We start from the raw sequence: 25537 nt of genomic DNA on the forward strand, positions 1-25537 counted from the left end.
TGACACCAACTTGGGGGGGAATGTTGATCTGCTTGAGGGTAGGAAGGCTCTACAGAGGGATCTGGATGGGCTGGATGGGTGGGCCAAGGCCAATAGTACAAGGTTCACCGAGGCCAAGTGCCAGGTCCTGCACTTGGGTCACACCAACCCCATGCAGCACTACAGGCCTGGGGCAGAGTGGCTGGAGAGCTGCCAGGCAGGAAAGGACCTGGGGGTTGTGGTCGACTGTCAGCTGAACATGAGCCAGCAGTGTGCCCAGGTGGCCAAGAAGGCCAACAGCATCCTGGCCTGTATCAGGAACAGCGTGGTGAGCAGGACTCGGGAAGCGATCATCCCCTGTACTCGGCACTGGTGAGGCCTCACCTCGAGTACCGTGTCCAGTTCTGGGCCCCTTACCCCAAAAAAGACATTGAGGTGCTGGAGTGGGTCCAGAGAAGGGCAACGAAGCTGGTGAGGGGTCTGGAGAGTAAGTCTTAGGAGGAGAGGCTGAGGGAGCTGGGGTTGTTCAGCTGGAGAAGAGGAGGCTGAGGGGAGTCCTTATCGCTGTCTACAACCATCTGAAAGGAGGGTGTAGAGAGGTGGGGGTCAGTCTCTTCTCCCAAGTCATAGGCGATAGGACAAGAGGAAATGGCCTCAAGTTGTGCCAGGGAGGCTTAGATTGGATATTAGGAAGAATTTCTTCACTGAAAGGGTTGTCAAGCATTGGAATGGGCTGACCAGGGAAGTGCTTGAGTCACCATCCCTGGCTTTAAAAGATGGGTAGAGAGGGTGGTGAGGGACATGGTTTAATGGTGGTTTTGGTAGTGTTCAGTTAATGGACTCGATAATCTTAAAGCTCCCTCCCAACACAGACGATTCTATGATTCTAAGATTTTACTGCTGTACAGCCACCAGCCCCTGAAGATGGGAAACCTCGGAGAGGGCCTCTGCCCGCACTGGACAGGCTGCGCACACCCAACCCCTCCCTACCCACTAAGAGAACCCCAAAAAGCTTTTAAATAGTCCCAAACCCCCTTCCCCCACGTTGCCTTATAGCATTTTCCTCCGGGGAGCAGCAACCGGGCTCTGAGCGGAGATGCTCCCTTCTCACAGCCCAGCCGCCCCGGCCCCTGCGGGCCTAGCGCGCATGCGCACGGGCACGCCCGCTCACCGCCTACCGCAACCTCCCCTTCCCGCTTCCAACGGCCGCGCTCTCAGAGGACCCCCTCCCCGGGCCGGGGGCAAGCTGGGAGTTGTAGTCCGAGGCTCGGGTGGTCGGAACTACAAGTCCCAAAACCGTCGGCGGTTGCGGAGGTGAAGGGGCGGTGGGAGGCGGCGCCATTTTGCGGGTTAGGGGTTAGCGGTGCTCCCCTCCCCCCCGCCGGCTGGGAGAGGGCTGCTCGCTGAGGCGGCGGGAGGCGGGCGGCTCTGACTTGAGGTTGGTCTCTTCGTCCGCATGTGGCTGTGGATTCCGTCCAGTGGGGCCGGGGAGACGCTTCTCCGCACCGGCGTGTGGCAAAGGGGGACCGTGGCCGAGCGCCGGTGCTGGTGCACGGAAGCCGGCTGCTGCGCTTGTGGGACGCCGGCGCCGGGCTGAGGGACGTGTGTGTGGGGCGGGGAGCGGGGTGCCTTACCCTGGGGCCCAGGAGAGGGGAAGGACGGAGGGAGGGAGCGGCTGACACACCTACTGGGAGTCGGCGCCGGCGGCTCCCGGCAGCCGTCCCTTCGCCTCAGCACCCCGCTGCCCGCGCCGGCGGCTCGGTACCGGAGCAGCGCCTGCTCCCCCCCCCGGCTCTGCGGTGCGGCCTGCCTCTGTTGGGGGGACGCTGGCCTAACATGCTTTGTCACTTCTGAACCCACAAAGAGGTGGTCACACAGGCAAAACCAATCACTTTCCCCCTTCTGTAAGTTCTGCCACATAGGCCTTCTTTTTCCATTTGGAAATGTATCGGGCAGGTAGAGCTTAAGGCCTTGAGTTACATGGTGGAGTCTTCTGGATGTTTGGCAGGTTAGTTAACGTGATAATTTAGTGTTGGAAGTGCCAGCCTGGTGAATCACATATGCCAGCAGCTCGGGTTCAATGCTGACAACCAGCTCTTTGCAGAAACGTGATAGCCTGTCCCATTCAAGAGGCAAGACAGTCACATAGAGTGTGCTTTCTGAGTACATACTAACTCTGTACTCCCCAAAAATGCTGTGGAGATGCTTTCGCATGTAACTTCACTGTGCCAAAGGATAATCAGAGTGAGTCTGTTTAGGAAGAAAGGATATTTCTGTCTGGGACAGTCACAGAGCAGCATCCTCCATCGTTAGAGAGATTGTGTGCAGCAAGCGTTCAGGTGCTCTGTTTTTGTTCCACATCAGAATACAGACTCTGCTTCAATACCATCCCAGAAGAGAGAGGAAGACACAGAAGCTAGTAAAGTGACTTTTTTATCCCAACCCTGGTTTTGAGTGCAGGTAGAGTAACATTTTTGGGTAGATGGGGTATTGAGTCCTCAACTCATTTGATGTCATCTCGCTTTCTTACTTAAAAAAAAGAGGAACAGAGAAGCTTGAGGTATGCATAAAATGTGTATACCTTGAGAGGAGGAGAGACCATAGTACCCACAGTGTTGTTCCACCAGTTCTGAGGAAGAAGCCTAGTTGCATGATGTTAGTGCTGTCTTCCAAGTAGTAAAGTAAAATGCAAACAGTAAGGCCTCTTTGGTTTAGACATTTGGAGGCTGAAGATGGCAGAATTCTCTTCCTTTGGGGAGTGAGAAAGTGCCCGAAGTAACACCTTTTCTGGTTAGTTTTGCAAGTGAACATGAGATGATAAAGGTTACTTACAAATCTTCCTTTAATACTACCTACAGATCCTTTTCAGATATAGGAACAAAGCTTAATGTCTTGTTCAGAATGAGGTACGTGTGACATTTTATTAATATTTACTTCTAGAAACTTGAAATGTTCACAGAAAGCAGTAGAATAAACCCTCTAGTAGGAAAAATACTTTCTTTTTTTGGTACTGCATTTGGGTTTTTGGAGGGTTTTGGTTGAATAAACTACTTGGCACTTGATTTATAATAAAATGACTGGCTTTGAATTCTATCTAGACTTCAGGAATACAAAGGAAAATCCAAGTAATTCTAACTAATAGATGGATAATGACATGACTGCATGTCACAGTGGTCAGTGCCATCTTGCTTTTTTTTTAATTGTTCTTGTGTCACAATCTTTCTGGAACTTATTCACTCATTCTTAGATTGCAGTCTGGTTGGGGCAGGGATTGCTTTTTTTTGTGTGTTTATTTTTAGAAAATGTGCAACTAAGTGGTCTTGGTCTCTAACAAAGGTCTTCAGTTGTTCCAAAACCAAAAACATAACAGATTGTGGATTCAATTGGAAGTCTTATTTGACTAATACCAAATTATAAATGCCATCCAGCACCTGTTTGATTGGTGCTACATAAATTAGTTGAGTTCAGTTTGTGTCACAGAAAATAATCCTTGTGATTGGGGTATTTGCATTTTTGTTGGTTGTAGTAGTACTGATATCAGGTATCAGTTTGTGCATTGGAGATTGGCACGTTTATGCAGTAAAAGAAATAACACTTGTCAGAATAATATAGGTCAGTAGAGAACAGAGGTTGTTGGTGTAATCAATTTTTCAAATATTCACATTTAAAAAGCATGATTTGTAAATTATTTAAGATGTAAGATGTGACTGCTAGACTGGTACAGCACTAATGTATTACTTTGCTAAAGATGCGCAATAATGTGGCAGTTTTGTTTAAACAAGACTTCCAGTAGGTGATGTCTACTACTACTGGTTGAGTACTTTTTAGTTGTGACCATGGAAGGTCGCGTATCATAGGATGCATATTGTAGGCCTGAATAATTTCTGCTTTTTTATACTTTACTTTAAAAATGTGCATGCTGATAATGTATTAATTTTTTTCTAAGATGCTTCATGCTGAAAGTAGAGTAAAGCTCTTGGAGTGTCAGGATGAAATCTCAATTGAACCATGTTCTAAAAAAATGAAGTCAACAGAAGGGGCTTACGAGAAACTCTCTGGTGATGATAACCAAGGTATTCAAGAAGAAGCTGATACTGAGAGAACATCAAACAATTTGATACCAGCGTATGCCTCAGATAACCAAATGCAACATGAAATGCAGGAGCAAGAGAAAGTACATACTGGTATCTTGGGAACACCGGATGAAGTGCTCCCTGAAAATAACATAGTACTTAGTCAGCCAGTTGATTCAGAAACTGTGCATAATGTAAATCCTCCATTTGCATCTATAAGTGACACTGAAGTTGAAGAAAATAAAGGCCCTTCTATTACAAATAATGCTGGTGAAGATGATATTGGAAATAGCTGTACATTATTCTCAGTAAATAGAAATGCATCAGATGAAGAGTTTTTTACAAGCAAAGAATTTATCGGACCGATTTACAAGCCTGCTGAAAGCAGTAAACGGGACAAATCTGGGAGTTGTGATGAATGTGGAAACGGTGAGGGAGATCAGAATGAATTGCATGAAAACAGGGCTAAAAGAAAGGAGGCAAAGAAGTTTCAGACTATTTCTTCTGCTGTACCACAAATAGATGATGAACTCGACCAGTTCTATAAAGAAATTCATCAGCTGGAAAACGAAAATGTAGACGCTAATATTCAGGAAAAAGAAACTGAAACTTCTCAGGAACAATATTCTCCATATAACTGTAGTCAAACCTCACAAGAAGATTATCAAGGTGTATTGTTGGGTGGCCCGCAGCCATTTTATGAGAATGGACAGTGTTTCTTTGGGGAACAGAATAGTGGAAAAGCAAGCAATGAGCAGCAGTTTGGTGTGGAAACAAGTGGCTGGAAAACTGAAAATACCTTTACAGGACAAGTAGATTCTAAATATTGGAACTACTCAGTGCCTGAATTCAGACCTGCTTGGCAGGCAACAGAGTCCTTTGTAGTACCTCAGGGACCTCTTGCTCCTAGATTCGACCATCAGTCACATTTTCAGATACTTAATTCCCCACCAGAAAAAACAAATGCTCTCCCTTCTCACAATGATGAACTTGCTTACAAAAATTATCATGGTTACCATGAAAATACTGATTTCAACAGTCTCAGTCCATTGCTTGATCAAAGTACCAACTATGCTGGTCATACTGATTTCCATACCACTCAGGTCTTCAGAAATGGAAATAATGACCAGAACGGACTCCAAAATAATGACCAGAACGAACTCCAAAATAATGGTTTCTGTGAAACCAGAGAAGAGTGTTGGAAGGATCCAAAAGCTGACAATACGGAAGGAATACATAACTTTTCTCCCTTGCAATTACCCGAAGAAAGATTCAATCTTTCCCAGAAATGGCTCCTAATCTTAAGAGGGCTGCCTGGTTCAGGGAAATCAACACTTGCTCGGTAAGTGAAGACTTAAAGCTTGAGAAACTTAGTCAAATCAAAATTTTTAAGAATTAAAAAAAAAAAAAAACATATCTATCTGTAAGCACTTGGCAAACTTTAGTATTTGTAAATTAGGCTATTAAAATGCAGTAATTTTTAGTTAATGAGGACAAATGACAATAAATATTAAAAACATTTGCTTGGGGTTTTTGTCTCCTGATGGTGCACGGAAGCCGGCTGCTGCGCTTGTGGGACGCCGGTGATTTTCATGAACAGGAGCTGCTTTGTGTTCTGTATCCATTAAATTGCATAATCTTTTCTCCTGAAATTTTCAGGTATACTAGCATATGATGATCTGCCTCTTTTTTTTTTTTTTCCTGAAGTTCCTTCATCTAAAAAAATCTTCTTTAAAATCTAGTAATTTGACTGAACCAGAAGTACTTTTCTATGCCAATGCAAAAGTCTTCAAAGACCATAACAAGAATTTTGCTGCTCTGAAAATACTTAATTTGTTTTCAGTGTGATGATGAAACTGAGCATAATCTCACTTGCTTTTTTTCATACTCTAATCTGTCAGCTTCTCTGTTTATTTGTCAACAACACACAAGAAAAGTATTGTTTTCCCTTAAAAATGTACCGCCTCCAACTTGGCCTAGTTTAGAAAGCACAGAAGTTAACACAGAGCACAGATGCTATCTGTATTAAGTGAAAATAGGGTTTCTCTTCCATACAAAAAAAAAAGTTACTATATCAATACTTACGGATTGAAACCATACATCACGTCTGTGGTTACCTTCTGTTCTATGCTGAGTCTATTGAATAGATACAGTGATCATGTTCTTCCTTGTTTTATGTAAAAGCAGTAACCTTGCTGTTTGGTTTTTTTTCTCTGAAAGGTAGGAGACCATGTAATAGAAAAAATACCTATTAGAAATGTCTAGCTTAGGTATTCCTATAACTTTAACATTTTCAGTTACTGAGCACTTTATTTTGCAAGCCTGCATTTCTGAAGCTACATAAGCGTGTGTGGTATCATGGCAATAATTCCTTTAATACATGAAAGCAACATAAAAATTTGAAAAAAAATTAATAAAGCTGTGGAAAAAATGCTGCCCCATTCAGTGTAGGAATTGGACCATACTTAATGTGAAGATATCTAACAATAGAATATTTTGTTTTCTGTGTTTTATGTGCTGAATTGTCCTTGAGTCTTTCTCCAAATATTTTATTCATATTATCTGAGAGATTCTAAATATCTTCAGGTTTTTATGAACGCATATTCTTCCTTTTTTCATCTTTTGCTAGTGAGATAAATTATTAATTTCATTTTACGGAGGGGAAAGTGAGTACTATGAGGCCAAGGTCAAGAATAGTCACCAAATTTGGGTGCTTGAATTTGAACTGTGTGGGACTTGTTTTTCAGTGTATTCAAGTTATATGCAGTTTCATATGTTCAAAGCTTGGTTGCAATTAACAATTCCCATAAAATCATGTCTCAGGTACATGGTGGTGGTGGTACTGAGAATTAATGTCTGCCTATGAGGAAAATATATGTATTATTAATTAAGTCTTATTCTTAATAAAGTCGACTATGCTTGTGTGTGTAACATCATAGACTTCTACAGAGTAGACTAGGACAGTAAATACAGTCTCCTGATGTCATATTAGTACCTACAGGTACCTCTGCAGGCTTGGCATCTTTAGCTCCTCCAAATGAACCTCTACTACTTGTGCTAGGAAAGTGGCTGTGTAGGAAAAGCAGAAACTTGGCATCATCTGTGTGGATCAGTACTAGAATGGAATGAGATGCATCTTGCAAGTGGGTTTCTCAAGTATGAAATGACAGCAGAACAGCAGTAAGACCCATGAATCTTGAATTTCTATTTGTGTTTTGTTTAAAGTGAGGGTTTGAGAGTACAGCCACTTTTCCTCCTGCTCCCAAACTTGACCCACATCTGTCCTGAATCTTTCACTGAAGTCTGTTTTGTTTTGACTCTTCTGTCCCCATCTGCTTGGAATCACAAGCAACTTTTTTGGAAGAAGCTCATAGCAGGTCTGTCACCATTGTTGGATCAGATCAGCTGTGTCTTTGTCTAGCCTGATCTTGAAAAACGTGCAAGTACAGAGATTCCACAGTCTCTCCAAGCTTTTCTGGTCCATTGCCACCCCTCTAGTAAATAAGTTCTTCCTAATTTCCAAACTGAAGTTCCCAAGCCATAATTTGCATGTGTTCTCCTGTGTTACACGGTGTGCTGTTACCTGGTAGAATCTGGCTCATCTTTTCAGCTTCCCTTCAGGTAAGGGTAAAGGGCTTATTCACTCTAATTGGCTAATAGCAGGTGGCCTTTTATTATCTTCATTGCCAGGCTAAACAAGCCCAGTTGCTATTAACATCACCCTCTAGGTCGTATGCCCGTAGCCAGCTGTGTAACCCTTTCATGGTTTTCAGCATGTCTTTTGAACTGGGAAGTCCCAATCTGCACACGTTTCAGGAGTTTGCATAAGAACCAGGTAGAATGTGCCTGATACCTTCCATTGATCTACTGGCCACATCTCTAATAAAGCCCAGCATGTGATTTGCACTTCTTTTGATGGGAGCACACCATTTGCTTATCTACAGTTTGATGTCCACTGTAATCCTTAGATCCTTTTCAGCAGGGCTGCTCAACCAGTTACTTTCCAGCCTGTACTCATGCTCAGGTTTCTTTTTCAACAGTTGCAGAACTTCACTCTTTTCCGCTTGTTGAGTTTCCTGCTTTTTTGCTTAGCCCGGTGCTCAAATGTCTCATTGTCCTTCTGGATAGAAGTCCTACTGCCCAGTATGTCAGGCATTGCACCTGCAAGTTCTCTGCCTCATCATCATGATGAGGCATACTGAAAAAATTGGTCCCATATCGTTCCTCTGCTTGTTACTGACTGGGTGATGATATCAGAAGCCTTGGTAATTTCAAAGTATGCTACATTTGTCACTCAGCCCTCATCCATAAAGGCAGTTGTTTCACCAGAGAGTGCATTCTGGTCACTAAAGAATTATTTGTCTGTTGCAAACCCCACATTGACTCTTCCTGATTACCTTCATTTCCTTCACGTTTGGAAATAGATTCCAAGAGGATGCATTCCATTGTCTTTCCAGGAACTGATGTTAGGTGAGGTTGAACAGCCTTTAGTTCCTTGGGCCTTGTCTTTACTTGCCATAAATATGAGCATAACATCAGTGGTTTCCTGGTCATTAGAGAGCTCCCCTCATCTTAATTTATTTCCTGTGTTTACTTGCCCTAGGCAATCCCAGCCTCCTGAGGCTCAGTCGAGTTCTGACATCTTTCCATCTATTTCCAATTTTGTTTTCCTGTTCCTATCCCACTGTGACTTTTGGTCTTTGCTTACTAGCTCCATGTCTGCTCTTAAATTCTAAGTTGATTTCTCAGTTCCTTCTCCCATTGGTTTTGGGTTCCTTCCTTGGTTTTGGAAGTGATTGTCCATTTAGTTTGAAATTTTCTGAAATGGTTTGGCCAGCAATGATATCTTTAGCCCAAGCAACAAAAGTCTGCTACAATTAGAAGTAGATGATGACATGAAAACAAGAAAACAGCCTTGTATTTTTAGGATATTTTGGTACTGAACTTGGCAGCAATTGCAATTTTCCATTCTTTCATAAATGTCTGAACATTAATTTGAATAAAAGGTTGAAAGAACAAATACTGGTGTCATTTAAGATGTACACTTTGAATTAAATCCATTATCAGGAATGTACAAAGAGAGTCATCTTTGTCTTGGATTAAACAGTGTTGAAAGCATTGCTTTTAAAGTCACCTTTACATAGCTTAGTAATACTGCAGATTTTTAAATTATATTTATTGTCTATTTTTTCCTCATCTCTGATATGTTAGCTACTTTAAATAGGTGAATTATAGATTCTAAGAGATCTTCTTTATTATAAAATCATCTGTCAAATTAGGCTAACCAGGATGCAGGTTGGGGGACCATTTTAGTTTTGAAGAAAAATTAAGGCAGGATTTGTGTGTGTGTGGTGTGCCTGCGTGTGCTCTGAAAAAAAACATGTATTGGTTTGCAGACTAGTTAAAATGAGCATTTTAATTTCAAGATGAGTTTTGCATGTCCAGTTTATATCTTCTCTTGGATCATATAGCATATCTGAAAAAAGTAGGTGAGTTGCTTTGATTTTTTTATCTGCTTTATTTTGGCCTGTGTTCAAAGGTAGGCGTTCAATTGCAGGGAGGGTTTAGGTTGAAAAAGCTGGATTACAGCAGTTGGATAATACTGCTACTTATTTCAGGCACGTGTGCATATTGATGCTGACTGATCTGTAATTTGACTCTTGTATTTATTTTACTTTTTTTCTTTCTGAATTTCTCAAAAGTGAAAGAACATCTCTTTGTGGGTTTAGGTAGTAATGATGCTTTCTTTACATAGATGTGCTTTTTGTTGTTTCTGTTTCCTAGTTCATGAGCCTGGGATAAGTTTTATTTCCAAATACATGTTAGAAGTATGTGAATTATTCCATATGATGTCAATGAGTACATTTGTGTTTTAAATTTTACAAGTTTAAATTCTATAAATTCTGACAGATAATTGTCAGGCTTTTTAAATGTTATGTTTTATGACTTAATTTCATATTTTAGAAACAGGCTACTGTTGCAATAATTGAAGTTTCATTCATAAACTCATTACTTTGTGATAGCTTGTGTGTTGTGTAAAGGATAAAGGTTTTGTTACTCTGGCCTCTTCGGTAGTCACTTTGCTTTCCCAAATTCTGCAGTTTTAGGATTGTTCTTGCAAACATAGTTTACTATATAAGACCTGTTATATCAGTTACATAGGTTCATAAATAACTGGTGTTGTATTCTGAACTTCAAGGAATAATAACAAAATATTTAATGAATAAACTTTGTTGATGGGTTTGCAAGATTCCTGAACCCTTGTCATTGTGTTTCTTTGTTGATCTTCCAAACATCATTAGTTGTAGCAATAGAAGAATTTGAGTAAGTGAATTCTTCTCCAGAACACTTGGCAAACAGAGTGAGTTCCTAGAAATTAAAAATAAAAATGAATGCCCCATTAGTGTTGATTCATTGGTTCATGTATATTCCTACAAAGACCTGATTGTCAGGAGCTGTAGGGATGTGTCTATCTACTCATCTGATAGAAAAACACTAGTTATCATTTGCCATCTCTTTTATTAAGGCAGGTGATTCTTAAAGATGGTCCTTACTCACAAAGTGTGGAAGATGGATCCTGTTTTTCTAGCATGAGTAATTGGCAAATGTAGCATACTGTAAATAAGAAAATTGGGCCATGTGAGAAGTCATGGCCAAGTAACGTAATGAATATAAATTCCCATTAAATATTTTATACACGAGAGGAATAGATATGAAAAAATGCTGTTGTGTGTGGTACACGATTTCCTTGTTCCGTTTTATCTACTTTGAACAAAAAATAGCCATTAAATCCTTCTGTGCTCTCCTACACCAGTGTAATACACATCCTGTTAAAAGACATAGGCTCTAACAAAAATAATTGTTGAACAGTGTCCAAAAAGAGTAGCTGTACTTCTGGTTTATAATACTCTGCTTTCTGAAATAGCATTGCTATTTATGAGGCAGCCTTGATACTCTGGAAAAGGGATAAAGAGCAAGAAGGATAAAAACAGCTTCTATGCAACTTTGATCACGTTCCTTTATTTACATCGCTACTAGCTTCTTCTGGTCCTCGTAATCTGAATTTTGTTCATAAAGATATATCTGTTTTAAAAGCAAAAATAACAACATATTTGTGGGACAATAAGTGTGTAGGAATGTAAGTTAATATGTAATGCAGTATCCCAGTCTTTAAGCTGTGATCCATAAAGGGTCTGTTGTTGGTGACAGGTGGTAAAACATGGCAAATTACTTGTGTAGGAATTAAACTTAAGGAGTTCTTCCTGCAGATGCTTACAGGAAAGCTTTGTAACTTCAAAGTAACATACATTTGTTCCCCTACATTATTTGGGATTTGGCCGGTTCTTTTCTGTTCCTGCTACCTCAGTAGTACTGCATCCCAAATACTACTAGTGCAGTTTGGGTTTGTAGCCTTTAGGTACATTGCCTATTTGTGAGCCAGGCTAGTTGCCTAAATTTCCATAGGACAGTGATATCTGAGTGTTGCAGTGTTTACATTTGGCAGAATGGTGATGGCTTATTGGGATGGACTAATGCGGATTTGATTTGACAGATTCTGATGTTATTGATCAACCAGCAGTTAATTATTCCCTGTAACTTTTCTATAATCAATTTCTTTGACTCACAGGTATTTGTTGGTGTGCCTGGGCAATGTTTAAGATTAATTTTAGTTAAATCCAAAAGTGAGCTCTATGATGCTTATAGAGGGTTTGGCTGCAGCATTTCATGACAATGCAAATACAGAATTCTAGAAATGCTTGATGGATTTTTGTAGTATTCTGCCATCACCCATAACAATAACTTCTGAAATTAATAACAAATTATCAGTAATATGAAATATTACAGCATAGAGTAAAACTAAATAAGCTAACAGTGAACATTGCAGCTGTGTCCCTCTGAGTTCCCCTTTTTATCCTCATTGGCTTCCCAACAGTGTCTTTTATTGTTTGCTGAAGTATACTTAAATTTCTCCCATAATCTTTAATGTTAGCTGTGCAAGAAGCAGAATGTAATGCAACTTAATTCTGACCTAGAAACAAAGTAAACTTCCAGCCAGTAAAATACCTATGTTGCTTGGAAATCATGGGCATAAAAGACTGGGCAAATGTGAAATTTGTGTTGCAGTCTTTTTCTCTTTTTTTTGTCTTTATGGATTCTAATTTGAATCTCTGCATTTTATCCATTTGTTTACAAATTTGTTTTGCTTTGGTTTGTCTCTTTGTTTTCCCACCATAAAAATTCATAGTATTTTTGAGAGAATATTCTGTCAGATCTTGTTGAAATTGTTGTGTGTCCAGAAGTCACCATGATACGGCATTGCCTTAGGAAACCAAGCTAAAACAGTCTAATCAAGTGGTTCAAGAAGTGATTGTTTTTCTCCTGATTTGAAGTAATGCATGCAGGGATAGTAAAACGCACGGCTTTCCTGTCACCCTGCTAGCACTAAAGTATGAATGATAAGGAAAACCAGTATAAATCCCTGATAGAAACTGAGAGACGAAAAAATCCTGTCTTAAATTTCTTGTTCTCTATTAGACTGAAACTACAGTTCTAAGAGACAGCAGCTTACTGCTGCTAACCAGGGGAGGTCTCTGTTGACAGTCACTTTTAATGTAATACCTTTTGGGACCTTTTCTTAAATAGGCTCAATTGCTAAAGCTTCAGAAAAGTAACCCAGAAGGGAAAAAAAAAAAAAAAAAAAAAAAAAAAAAAAAAGAGGCAAGGATTACTTTCTTCTGAGCATGAATTCCCATGGCTGATAGATCCAGAGTGCCAGAGTTGATGAGATAACAGAGGCAAGTAAGAATGTCACCAGGACTGGGGGAGAAGACATAGACCGGGAATAGAAAAGTATAGGATCTTGAAGGAATATGGACATTCTTCTGCAACCCTGACTTTCATTAGTAGGACAATCTTGAAAGTTTGTTGTGATTGTTTACTTTTTTTCTGAAAATAGGGAAATTGCTGTAAACATTAGTAATTTTTTTTGCTGTTCCTGTTTGACCTAAATTGTATGTGCAAGCGGCATGGGCAGAAGTCAGAAGAGGGTGTGTTGGGAATTTAAGGTGCTGAAAAAGTACTTAAAGATCCAGTTCATTTCTCAGCTACATCCAGATTCCTCGTGATCAGCTTGGTTTCTAGAGAGAGTTCAAAATGAGAATTGATACGGGAAATGTTAGTAAAGACATTAAATTATTATGAGGTACCTAGAACTTACTGCAATATAACCATACATTAGATGGGTACAAACATCTCTTGGGGGTAGAGGAGAGGAAACGACAAATACAGTAGTAGTAGAAAGGGAGAAAATACATTGCTTTAATTTGGATTAGAATTATTGGTAATATATATGAGTGTACTTTAATAAACCTGTTTGAAGTTTGCAAGAAGTTCAGAAATAGGGCACAGCTAAATTTATTTTAGCTGTATTGTTTTTTTCCTGTGTCTTTTTTTTCCTATCTGAAAAATAAGAGTTAAAATATTTCTGTGTTTTCCTTTGTTTAATAGTATTCTGCTTGGTCAAAGTTGTGATGGCATCATATTCAGCACCGATGATTATTTTCGTCAACAAGATGGATATACATATAATGCTGCTCAGCTTGGTGATGCCCATGACTGGAACCAGAAGAGAGGTTTGAGTGCATAATGCTTATACTTAGAAAATAGATGTATAGCCTGACATGCGTGTGTGTTAATAGTCTATATGAAGAAGAATATATATGTATATTAGTATAGGATATATAGAAGTATGTATTTAAAGTATTCTTTATATTTTAATTACTGTATATATATACAAATTAAATTTTGAATTGAAGGTTCAAAGTTAAAAATAGAAAATCTCTCTTCCTTGTGCTATGATCTGCTGATTTGTTGCATTTGATACTAGTATCTTGATGGCAGAATTGAACCTCTTTAATGCTGGCAACAGCAGAGTATCCTATTTTTTTCCAGTATTCCTATTTCTTCCCTGGTCTGCAGTTCATCTAAAATTTATGGGGGAGTTTTTCTGAGGAAGATTTTAGTTCACTTGTGTAGATTAACAGCTTTAATAAGTCATCTTTTTTTAATACCCAGCAGTGTCCAAAGGTTGGGTTTAATTGGTAAGTAAGTAGATATCTGGGGTAAGAAGGGGTAGCAGACAGAGCCTTGCTCTTTCTGTAGCAGTTTTCTGAGAATCTCATTATCTGTTTGGTCTGCTCCCAGGAGCGGGCAAACTGAGCAACTCCATTGCCTGTGCATACAGATTACTCTCCATGCTGCAGTGTCTCGAGCAGAAGTTTCCTTCCTGCATAGAGGGTGGCTGCTTTGCATCAAAAGATAGAGGGCCAAGTTAAAAAAAACTATTCTCCCCTTTCCTCCCCTTCTCACCCTAATGCAAAATTTATGATACATCAGGGAAAAATTCTGTTTGAGCAATGAGGAAATTTTTTTAGAGCAGTCATTAGAATATCAGTTATAAAGAGCACTTTTGAGGTTGGAGTGCAGCAATAATAAAAGCTTTGAATGGAGGCTCCCAGCAGGAGCCTAAGGAGCAGTGCAGTTGATAAGGTAGTAGCTTATGGGCTCAACACTTCACAACTATAAGACCACCAAAAAATTCTCACTTGATAGTGGCTGCTGGTTGTTTGTGACTAGACCTTAGGATCTCTTTAGTACTGTATCACTTAGTTACACAGTAGTTTTTGATAACCAGAACAGTATATAATTTAGCTATTCAGTGATTTTGATAGCAAGAAGAACAGCTGTGCTATGTTGTATAGAACATCCCCACTGCAAAACGTTTGCCAGAATAGCTTTGGGTTTAAGTTACACTCAATTCTTACCTCCTGCTTTGACTAGATAGAGCTCTCTGACTTGAAGTACTTCAGAAGCTCTTGGTGGATCCTTGAAATACCTGGAATGAGAACTTCAGAGAACTTTAACTTTGTTTAATGGAAAATTATAAATTCTCCTGGAAACCTTTTCATATGAGTGTTATTTTAGTATTTTGTGCTTCAAATATTTCAGTTCTTTCATCTAATTAATTATCTTAACTTTTCTGTGAGCACTAGTGGTATTAGATTCTGAATTTTTCATTGGCAAGCTAAGGCACAGTTGCTAAAACCGTCTTCCTATTTTGAATGCCAAACTTAGCAATTTAGATACTTTCTTCAGGGTATGTAGTAGCAATTAAACTTAATATATTCAGAATAATTTTTCACTGGGCTCATATTCAGATGAGTTCGTATCACTTCTGTAAGTGATACCTGTAACTTTTGAAATTGGGCAGCCGGAAAATGAAAATCATGCAATGTACCAGCCACTTGGAAAGAGGTGGGATGGTGTTCAAGAACTTTCCTCAAAAAAAGGATCCTTCTCCCTTTGCAGTCATCCTGACTAACTTGTTATTTATTTCACAATTACTTTAAATAAAAATAAAAATAATTTTAAAAAGGCAAAGAAAAAAACTAATGCTTTGCTTAGGCTGATGATCTGATACATACCCCCCAATTCATACCCCCCCCAAAAAAGCTACAGTGCAAGTCCATCACATATGCTGAAAGAGGTAGGAGTATATGAGAGGAAATAGTGCACAAATGCATATGACCTATAATTACTATACACCTAACCTTAATTCAGGTGTTTCCAAGTTCAGAGTTTTGCTTTCCAACCATAGTGCTGCTTTTTTTTTCTTTTTTATCCTTTTGCACTCTTTCTGTGTCTTTTAAGAGAAGGACTGAATCCTTGTTTTTTTTCCTGCAAAAAGTTTGACATATGAAATCATTGATGTATTTGTGGCTCACAAAGAATGGCAGAGGTCTTGCTTTCAAAATAAGATAGATACTTGATTAATTTATCAAGATTAAAGCAGTCTTGGGCTTACAAAGGCCATAGTGTTTTCTGTGCTGTCGAAGTGATGAATCGCAGGTAGCCAACAGATGTGCATGTTTTGTCCCCTAAATTGTTCCAACCAATTTCAGTTCTGTGCTGTAATCTGTAGGATGCTTCTGCACTTCCCTTTTACCTGTTTGCATTAATTCACTACCACCTGTTTTTTATGCCCTTTCATTCGTTTTCTTAGAACAGTGTGTTTCACTCAGACTAGATAAATGCAAAAACCATCTGTAACAGTTTATTTACATTTACCATTTTATATGAGTTACATGGTTGCTTATAAACTTGCGCTATTTTGCATTGCAGCAAAGCAAGCGATGGAGCAAGGAAAATCTCCGGTTATAATAGACAACACTAATACTCAAGCCTGGGAAATGAAGCCATATGTGGAAGTGGTAGGTTTTGTTATGTGATTGTATCATCTGTTACAACTTTGCAAACTTGCTTTCATGTGTGATAAATTGGTCTGTTTTGTCCAGAAACATTTTCCTTACTCGAGTTTGTAAAGAGAGACTGCTTATTGATCCAATCAGTAATTGGTATGGCAGTAGTTCAGACCAGTTTAAGGGTTGACTTGATCTAATCTCCTTACCCTGGAATGAAAGCTAAGACGGGCTGGGGGTAAGTGAAATTCAGCATGCTACCACCTCAGAGTTAACTGCATCTATCTGTTTGTTATGGTGCACCTATCATGCTTTTTTTTTTTTGCTTGCTTGCTACAGGCTCTAGAAAAGGGATACAGAGTGGAGTTCCATGAGCCAGATACTTGGTGGAAGTTTGATCCTGAAGAATTAGAAAAGTAAGGTTTATATTACAGAAATCATTGTACTTATATATAGAGATAGATATATATGTGTGCATATTTATCTATGCAGTACGTTATATTTTATTCAGTGTTTTATTTCTTTTAAATGCTTACTACTAGTATAAAATGTATTTTATTTAAATAGGCATTTTGAGACATACCTTTAAATGGAGGTCCTGTTGGCCCAAAAAGTTGATATTAAAATTCTGTTGGACATGAGTAGAAAAATGATTGACCCCCCGTAAGAATCGCTGCTGTTATACTGAGAAATTTGTTGCTACAAAATGCTGATGGCAAGAAATAGGTAGAAGACAAAGAATTGCACATTTTGCAAGGAGTACATCAGTATAAGTGCTTTGGTCTGTCTGCTTCTATAGATGTCTCTGTGTCAAACAACAACAGTCCATTAGTAATCAGTAAAGGTTAAAAAGAAAGCTCATGTTTTAGATTATTCTGTTGCAAGATTTTGTGAAATTGTCCCTGGTCTTCAGAGGGTCTGACTTAGAGTACTGTTGGACATAGGTTACTGGACTTCTGCCTTGCAAGAGTGCCTGGAAACCTGGATTATTCCTGGTTAATGTCTTTTTTTGTCTCAGATGCTTTAGGAATCTATGAGATATCAAAAGAACTTAGGGATATTTCATTGTTTGAAATGGAATGTAATGTTTTCATGATTGATCACAAAAGAGTTCTTTTGCTGATTGTCATTTTATGCATTTTCTGCCAACTTGGCTTATAATTGTTTCAGCTTTGTAAAGTAGCCCCTACAATGCATGAAGTATGCGTGTGTAATACTTACATTACTGACTTGGACTTTATTGTGTTTATAGAACTTTTAAAGTTTGCACCTTTTGCTCCTAAGCTACCGCTAACTTATTTTTAGAGATAGAGTCCTCTCTATGTAGAGTGAATTCTAATAAGTTTTTCTAGTTTGTGGTGCAGCCCAGCCAAGTTAGAAAGCTGTCTTAGTAATCAGGCTTTTCTAATAAGTTCAGTGTGAGACATGAGACGGACTAATTTTCCAGGAAAATTCACGTTTTCACAGGGTAACAGGATAAACAGGCATGAAATGTTATTACCATTCAATTTCATTGTCCGATGATTAATTGTAGGAGATAAGTATATATCTTTCCTAAAACCAAAGGAAAACTCTCCAACTGTGAAGTGTTGGCATGAGTTCCTAGGAGCTTCCTATAAGTGCTTTAGCTTTAAATATGTGAATAGAGACCCATTGTCTGGAAACTTTATTTTTTGGGAGTTTAGAATGGGTGGTGATGTGAGGTTTCATTTTGTTTATCAATTGCTTGAGGAGAGGGCTCAATTTTTAAAGGACTTGTGTTTTCCATGTTTGTGTTTGGGAAATAAATAATGCTAGAGATGTTATTGTAGTTTCGGGAATCCCCTTAAAATTTTGAGCTAAACATTTTGTGCAGAACCTGGGCAAATACAATGCTAATAATAAATTTTGGCAATTTTATTAGTTCTCTGGAGTGATACGTTCTAATTTGCTAAACACCATCACCTAAGACTCTTTGTTTCTGGTTGTTTGAATAAAAAATGCACTAGCTCCTACTTTAATTAGCAAAAGACCTTTTTGTGTACTTTTGGATACTTTTTCCTCATTTATTTGGTTTCAGTGCTAGATTGTTAGTGTTACGGTTTGGGCTGGACTGGCCACAGAGATGAAAGACAGATGCTTTCCCCCATCTCTCTCTCCAAGGAAATACTTTTATCAAGTGATAAAACACACATATTCTAGATATCAGGTGGATTTCTAGATACTATTTTCATAGGGTTGTTGCTGCCACCACTTAGTGTGTCTGAGAAATCTGTGAAAAAGCTCTATAGGTCAACACTGGGTGAACACTTGATGTCAAGAATATGAGAGAGATTTTAGTGTAAAATTGGTGTCAGTTTCTTGTTCTTCTAGTGTGTCTGTGAGGTACGAATTATCTTTAGACTCGTTCATGCGTGATTTTGCTTTTAGTTCAGTTTTGTGCATGTATCTTAAGTCCACAAGCATACACCTTGCGGTAGTGGTCGATACTTCTTGTATAGCATTTAGACTTTTTATATAAAGGATTTTGTACTTTTACATAATTTTTAGGAAGTCTTGAAAACTGCAGGTGAGAGAACAGGAGAGTGGCAATATGACTAGTAGAAGAGAGATATTTTTTTAAAATGTTTAATCAGTGTTGGATGAAAAGATTACCCTCTGTCATGTCCGTATTCTTTCTGACTAGCTTGTCAGTTGTGAACCAGAACTTTTTTTAAAAAAGTATACATTTGTTTCAAGCTTTTGGAGAATAACAGGTATCCTGTGTATAACTGTGTTTTGGGACAGATGTTTTAATTTTAAAAAAGTTACCTTCTGTGTAACTTCACACAGAAGTGAAGTGCAAAATGTTTAATATAATCCCTTTCCTTCAGTATGACGACAAAATTGCACTTTGGCACTGACTTCATCAAACTTGTGCTGATTCTTTTAAGTAGTAATGTCTGTGCAGGATTACTTTGCCAGTATACTGGTATGTAAAATTCTTCCACTGTAGAAGCATTTAATAGTGACAGAACTTTGCTTTAATCAATAGATTCTGTGTTCCTCCAAGTAAAACCAGCTACAACTGTCTGTTAGGAGCTGTTGCTGGTACACCTGTGTTGGTTAGTGATAGATGGCTTCATGCTCTTTCAGCGTAGCCAAGCCACCAAAGGATGGGCAAAGACATGCCTGAATAGGAGATCCCACTATTAAATGACACTATACAGCAGATTTGTTTCCCTTTTTAAATAGATTTCTATGCTTGATGCAATTTTGCTGGTAGTGATTTTATTATCCTGCCTTGTTCGTTAAGGAAAAATACGCACTCATTTATGAAGTGATTATCCACAGGGCCGTTCAATAGTGGATGAGTGCTGAGAGCTCTTGAGCTGTAATCTTTTTCTAGGAGTGCTAAGAGATGTAGATTGAATAGCTTTATGGTTCCACCATTTGGCATAAAAGGACTTAGACTTTCTCTTCTCAGTTTTTTTCTGTCATGAGAGCAAAGTGCTTTATAGAATCCCCGTATTTCTAGGGGATTGGCTTTTCGTTAAGAAGTCTTAACAGTTTTGATTTTACTCATGAACAGGAACATGCTGCTGCTCCTGGACTTCCTTAGCACAGTTTGGAAATTAGTTGCATTTAAACAATGGTCTGCTTGTGATTATCACTCTAGTTTCTGATGTTGTCCCAGGGAATAGTGTCTAGAAGAGATACTATTAAGTCTTTTCTTCCCAGAAAGAAAGCTGATAAGGAGCCAGCATAACTCTAAATTAACATGACCAATTCTTCTTCTGTTCTGAATCTGAAACTGATGTGCTACCTGCAGTATGCTTTGAACCCTCATCAACTTGTTATGTACTTCTTTGTTGTAATAATATGCACAGACTCTGGGGTGGGGGGGAGGCAGGCAGAAGGAAAGGAAAAGTCTTTTAAAGTATTTCTATAGAGAGTATCCACTTTCCAGTATAGCCTGTTTGTTTCTGGTATTGATTTCTCCTCTATAGAACTGAGCAAGTTATAAGGAGGCCCATGCCTCTTCTGTCCCTGTCAGAAAGCACAAACATGCAGGCATATATTCCTTACTGGTATGACTTAAAATAATTCAGCTTGGACAAGGTTTCTTGGTGGTAAGAATTGGGTTATGATAAATACTATCGAAAAGTTTTGTTTACGTCTTAGATCTGTTCTTTTAGATTCAGTTCTGTTACGCGGCTGGCAATTCTGACACTTGAGTTTGTGCATGAGCCTTGTAGTTTTCTTTTTGGCAGAGACAGAAATTTTCTGCTAACATGGATTTTAACATCCTATTCCATAGATACTAAGGAGCTAGATACATTCTAATGTAATGTCTAATGTCTCAAGTTCTTAGTAGGCAAAGTTCTCACTGAAAGTAGCTAGCTGTGCACTAAACACTGCAAGAACAGGAGAATTCTTTTGACCTATGTTCCCTGATATGTGTTTTGGTACATTTCTCAACTTCCAGCAAGTATCAGTAAGAGCGAGTAGATAAAGGTATCATGACCATGCTGTTCTGGTTCAAAAATAAAATTGATGCAAAAATATTCTGTCATTAACTCTCGAAACGATGTAATTTAATTTTTTTTATGACAGTTTGAACATTGCTTTCATAAGTAGTAGTCTATAATATTATTCGTCCCTCTACTCATTAGCTAGTATACTATGTAAAATCTGATGAATAAATAGAAAGCCAAGTCATTCTAGGTTTATTTAGGTACATAGTCATGCTGAATAACATCACATTTCTGTATGAAGAAGAATGACTGTATTGTTTTCTGTTATTTCATATATAAAGTAGTGAATTGTTAAAATAAACCTTAATACAAGTTCAATACTGAGAGAATGCAAATACGGTGTAATAAAAGTGAAAATTCAAATATGAAAAGCAGGAAGAAATAGAATCTTTTTATTTTTCTTAAAGACTGTACACATATAAACATACCAGACAATTTATTTAAATTTTTATTTTGTAGGAGGAATAAACATGGGGTCACTCGTGAGAAGATTGCTCAGATGTTGGAACGATATGAATATCAAATATCCATACCTATTGTCATGAATTCAGTGGTACCTCCCCACAAAAACACACAAAGGCCACCTTTGCAGCGAAGACATAGGTGGGGAGACAATACAGACTCACGGAATTCTTTCAGTATTTTCAGTAACCGATAACACAGTTGCAGGCAGTAAATAAAAATTTGCTAACTTGCCCTTCTAAAACACATCATCACCTCCAATAAAGTAGTGGATCTTCTGTGTTTTAAATAGGCCTATTTCAAGACCTTTTTCTTCTGGAGGTTGTTCCTTTAACGGACTTGCATGTAAATAAAACTGTACTTTAAATGTTTTTTAAAGCTATATTTATTACAATTGTAATAACTTTGATTTTAGTAAAATATTTAATATAGTATGACATACAGCAGAGTCTTCCTTCAGAAACTTAAGACAATGATGTTGTCATGTAACAAGTAACTGTTGAGCAGTTTTTTAAAAGAAGAATTCATATTAAGTAAATCTTGAAAGAGAATGACAGTCCCAGAAGAATCGACGGTTTATGTAATAACCAATTTTAATGATTGCCACTTAGTCTCCTTTCATGAGATTTTTTTTTTAAAACAGTTATGCCCCGGATTGTCCTTTTAGTCTATTTGGCATGTATTGTCAAATGGCAAACTTTTGGCATCTGTTTTCTGGTTTCAGTTGTGTTTTTTAGGGTTTTTTTTTGGGGGGGGGATGCCTCAGAAGCTCATCTGGAGGCTGAAGCAACATTCTGCCAATACAGTATTCATCAGCCTTAAACTGTGTAACCTGAATTATTTATTTTATTTGTTTGTTTTCAGTGGTAGTATATAAAGTATTATGGTTTGTGCTAACTAAAAAACCCTGAATTTTATCACTAAAAACTAAAAATTTCACAGCTATGTCTTTCTAAGTCAACTTCACTTAGGATAAAAATGAAGTACTAAAGCATCAGGATGTCAAGTCCCAGTCCATAGTTGGGATGCATCAATTAATTATAAAGAGTGGACATAATTCTGTAAGACCATGTTGCATTCCTAATTTTGGCACAGCCAATATAATCTGTTTAGTGCATATCAAAGAATGAGCCAGCATGGAGATTGACTGATTTACTGCCCTTTTTCTGTCAAAAAAAACCAAAGCAAAACAAAACATGAATTTGTATGTTTTCACTTTGCTTGCTTTCTAACAGCTTGCTGTATTAATAAAATGTATTTTTCTTCAGTGTTGTTTTAGTAGTTCAATGAACAGTTTTCATTATTTTCAAGCTTTTAGGATTTTATACAGGTGAACATTAATAACTTGCTAGCTGAAATAACCTGTCTTCAGGTCTAACTATATTTTATTTCTTTATACACTGAATGAGTAAATTTTGAATAGGAAGTTTTGTCGAGAACATGAATACATACCTAAAATAATTTTCATGGTTTCCTATTACTAATTTGGTGTAATAGCCATCAGAATTTTGAAAATTCCTAAGCCAGCATAATTATTTTTTTTTACATATAGATAATTTTTGAATAGGCCCTAAAAATTACTTCATCTTTGAAGTCTGAATACCATGAAAGTTGAAAATCCAGGTATATAATGAAATATTTTTCTGTTATTTTTTCTGTGCCTATTGTGCAAATCTAAATTTGTACGATTTAATGTATATGTGAAATAACATTTTCATTAATTATAAAAGTTGAAGTGTGCAGTTTCACATTTTAGTAATTTTAATTATTAAAAAATAATTCTAAATGTTTCAGTAGCACATGGATGTTAATATATTGAATTATGTGTACATAGAGAGATATATAAAAAGAAGCTCTCCAACTATATTAGTTGTCTTCCTTCATTATCTGTTATCTGTACCAATTATGTTATCGTATTTTAGTTTTCATGGTTATCTTTTTTTTGTGTCTGAAAAGAAGCATGGGAGTCATTGTAAATGGTCAGTAATACTTTAATTATCCCAAAGTTTTTATATTTAAAAATGAAAACATATTTCAAGTGGGAGGAAGATAAAGAGATTTTAGAAAAACTTATATAGAGTAAATAAAATTAGTCTAAGCCATAATAAAGTGATAAAATTTATTAAGTCTTTATGTAATATTCACACAGTGTGCTAAGTATGGTATGACAAAAAAGAGCTGATTCTTGAAAATTGATGTTATGATATCTTTTGGTACCTACTGTCTTCAAGTTTTAAAGGAAACGGCTTTTTTTTAGCAATACTTAATTGTTATTTAAGTTCTCTTTAACTGAAATCTCTATTTAAATAGATGTGAATTCATGCTATTTTAAAATGGCAGCATTTTGGGGTGTTACCATTTTAATAAATTATTGGTGGATGGTGAGTATTTTTGATCGGCAAAGCATGTTGCTCAGCAATAGGCCTGCAGTTTGCAAAGGAGACGTAACAAGAAAGGAACACTTTGCAGCTTGGCACTGTATCAGACATTTCTTGTAAACTGCTTAATCTGTAGAGCTGTGTTCCAAGGTAAGTACAGCCACATGGTAGTGAAGACACAATGGAATTACTGCCCATGTAACACATTTTTGTTTCTTAACAAAATATTCATATTTCGTGAGGATGTAGCAGTCATGATCATATGTGTATCACAGACAGAAGTTGCTTTTACACTACAATACTTATATGTAAAAATAATAAAAATATGATGTGAAATACGTGTTGCAGGTATGGAATTTCTCCTGCCACCTCACAAACAAGGAAAATTTACTTACTTTGTCAGAAAGTAGGTACCAGAAATGTAAGAACTCGCTGTTCAGTTAGACTGGGCATCTAAAAGTTTTTACTGTCTGGCATAGTTGTTATGCAGTACACCTGCTGATGGTAATAATGTACCTAGAATGAAGGATTCCTGTTGCTTTAGATTTTTAGTAAATTGCTAGTTAATCATATTTCATTAAATAAGTGTCAGATTTTTTTAAAAATTAACTAATGCATAGAACCCTAATGTTACAAATGTAAAATCGTAAAAACCTCACTTCAGTGAGATGTTTGGTAAGTAAATTTAAACAAAAGTTAAAAGCTGTAGTTTTAACATCCTGCTCTTCTAAGCATAAAATTTAAATGAAAATTAATTTGCAGAACATATGTAATCTGGTTCGTATAGCTGACCAGTTAGCATCAGCTGTATAGGATTACATGTTGCTATAGAAAAAAATAGTTGTAGTTTTACTGCTTCATCTAAACTTTAGTCTGGGGCTGTGGTTTGGATTTGTGCTGAAAACAGTGTTGCTAACACGGGTGTTTTTGTTATTGCTGAGCGGTGCTCACACAGAGTCAGGCCTTCTCTGCTCCTCACGTTGACCCACCAGGGAGTGGGCTGGGGGCGCACAAGAAGTTGGGAAGGGACACGGCCAAGACAGCTGTCCCCAACTGACCAAAGGGACATCCCATGACGTGCCCAGCAGTGTATGGGGCTGGGGGAAGAGAAAGGAAGGGGGGACATTTGGAGTGATGGCTTTTGTCTTCCCAAGTAACCACTGCACGTGATGGAACCCTGCTTCCTGGGGATGGCTGAATACCTGCCTGCCAAGGGGAAGTCAGTTTGAACTCCGTGTTTTGCTTTGCTTGCGTGCACGGCTTGTGCTTTACCTGTTAAACTGTCTTTTTCTCAAACCACAAGTTTCCTCACTTTTACTCTCCCACATCCCACTGGAGTGAGCGAGGGACTGTGTGGGACTTCTTGATCGCTGGGTTATGCCATGACAACCTATTGTAACACTTTTTTATTATTAACACGATGTTAAATTATTTCCTGTCTTCAGTTCTTACAGTCATGTCCTCTTTAGGTTCATTTTAATCTAGTTTGCCATGCTGCATAACTTTTTTTAAGCTTTTTGTCTTTAGGAAGAAAGCCAAGATTTTCTCTCTTACCATTTATCTCTTGAAACCTGCAGAGACAGTAGTTTTTCTTTGGATCTCTAATAGATAACTGAAAACCAGGCTTTGTCTAGCTGATGTGGGACCCATAACATTAATATTTGATTAATTTGTGTCTGCCTTCCCTGATGTAATTTAAACTGTATTGTTATTTTCTTCTTTGAGCTGACCAGTAGGATTCATTTTTGGAGAACTAGGAAAAAAATTACTTTTGTATTTTCACCTTCGTGTGTGATACGTGTTGTTTGTAACTGCTGCTTCCTCCTAGCAATGGAATTTTCTGGAAAAAAAAGTGTTTTCCATCTGTGCCAGTACCTCATGGAGATGAGGTG

The 25537-nt window shown here is 37.9% G+C and overlaps 1 protein-coding gene across 6 annotated transcripts in view; it reads left to right on the plus strand.

Moving 5' to 3' along the window:
• Positions 1-1198: 1198 nt before the first annotated feature.
• N4BP2L2 (NEDD4 binding protein 2-like 2) overlaps positions 1199-25537 on the plus strand; it is a 42256-nt gene continuing 17917 nt past the window's right edge. For 4 of the 6 annotated variants that reach the window (XM_014966163.1, XM_014966166.1, XM_014966168.1 and 1 more), the window contains exons 1-6: positions 1286-1417; positions 3926-5394; positions 13560-13684; positions 16233-16321; positions 16649-16725; positions 21265-21408. In XM_014966163.1, the coding sequence (XP_014821649.1) occupies positions 3926-5394; positions 13560-13684; positions 16233-16321; positions 16649-16725; positions 21265-21408 (1904 nt within the window). In that variant the 5' untranslated portion in view covers positions 1286-1417. Of the gene's footprint in view, positions 1418-2837; positions 2886-3925; positions 5395-13559; positions 13685-16232; positions 16322-16648; positions 16726-21264; positions 21409-25537 lie in introns of all 6 variants that reach the window. The other 2 variants (XM_014966164.1, XM_014966165.1) reach the window with 2 other exon arrangements.

Source organism: Calidris pugnax, unplaced genomic scaffold (genome assembly GCF_001431845.1).
Source record: "Calidris pugnax isolate Ruff unplaced genomic scaffold, ASM143184v1 scaffold20, whole genome shotgun sequence".
NCBI lineage: Eukaryota > Metazoa > Chordata > Aves > Charadriiformes > Scolopacidae > Calidris > Calidris pugnax.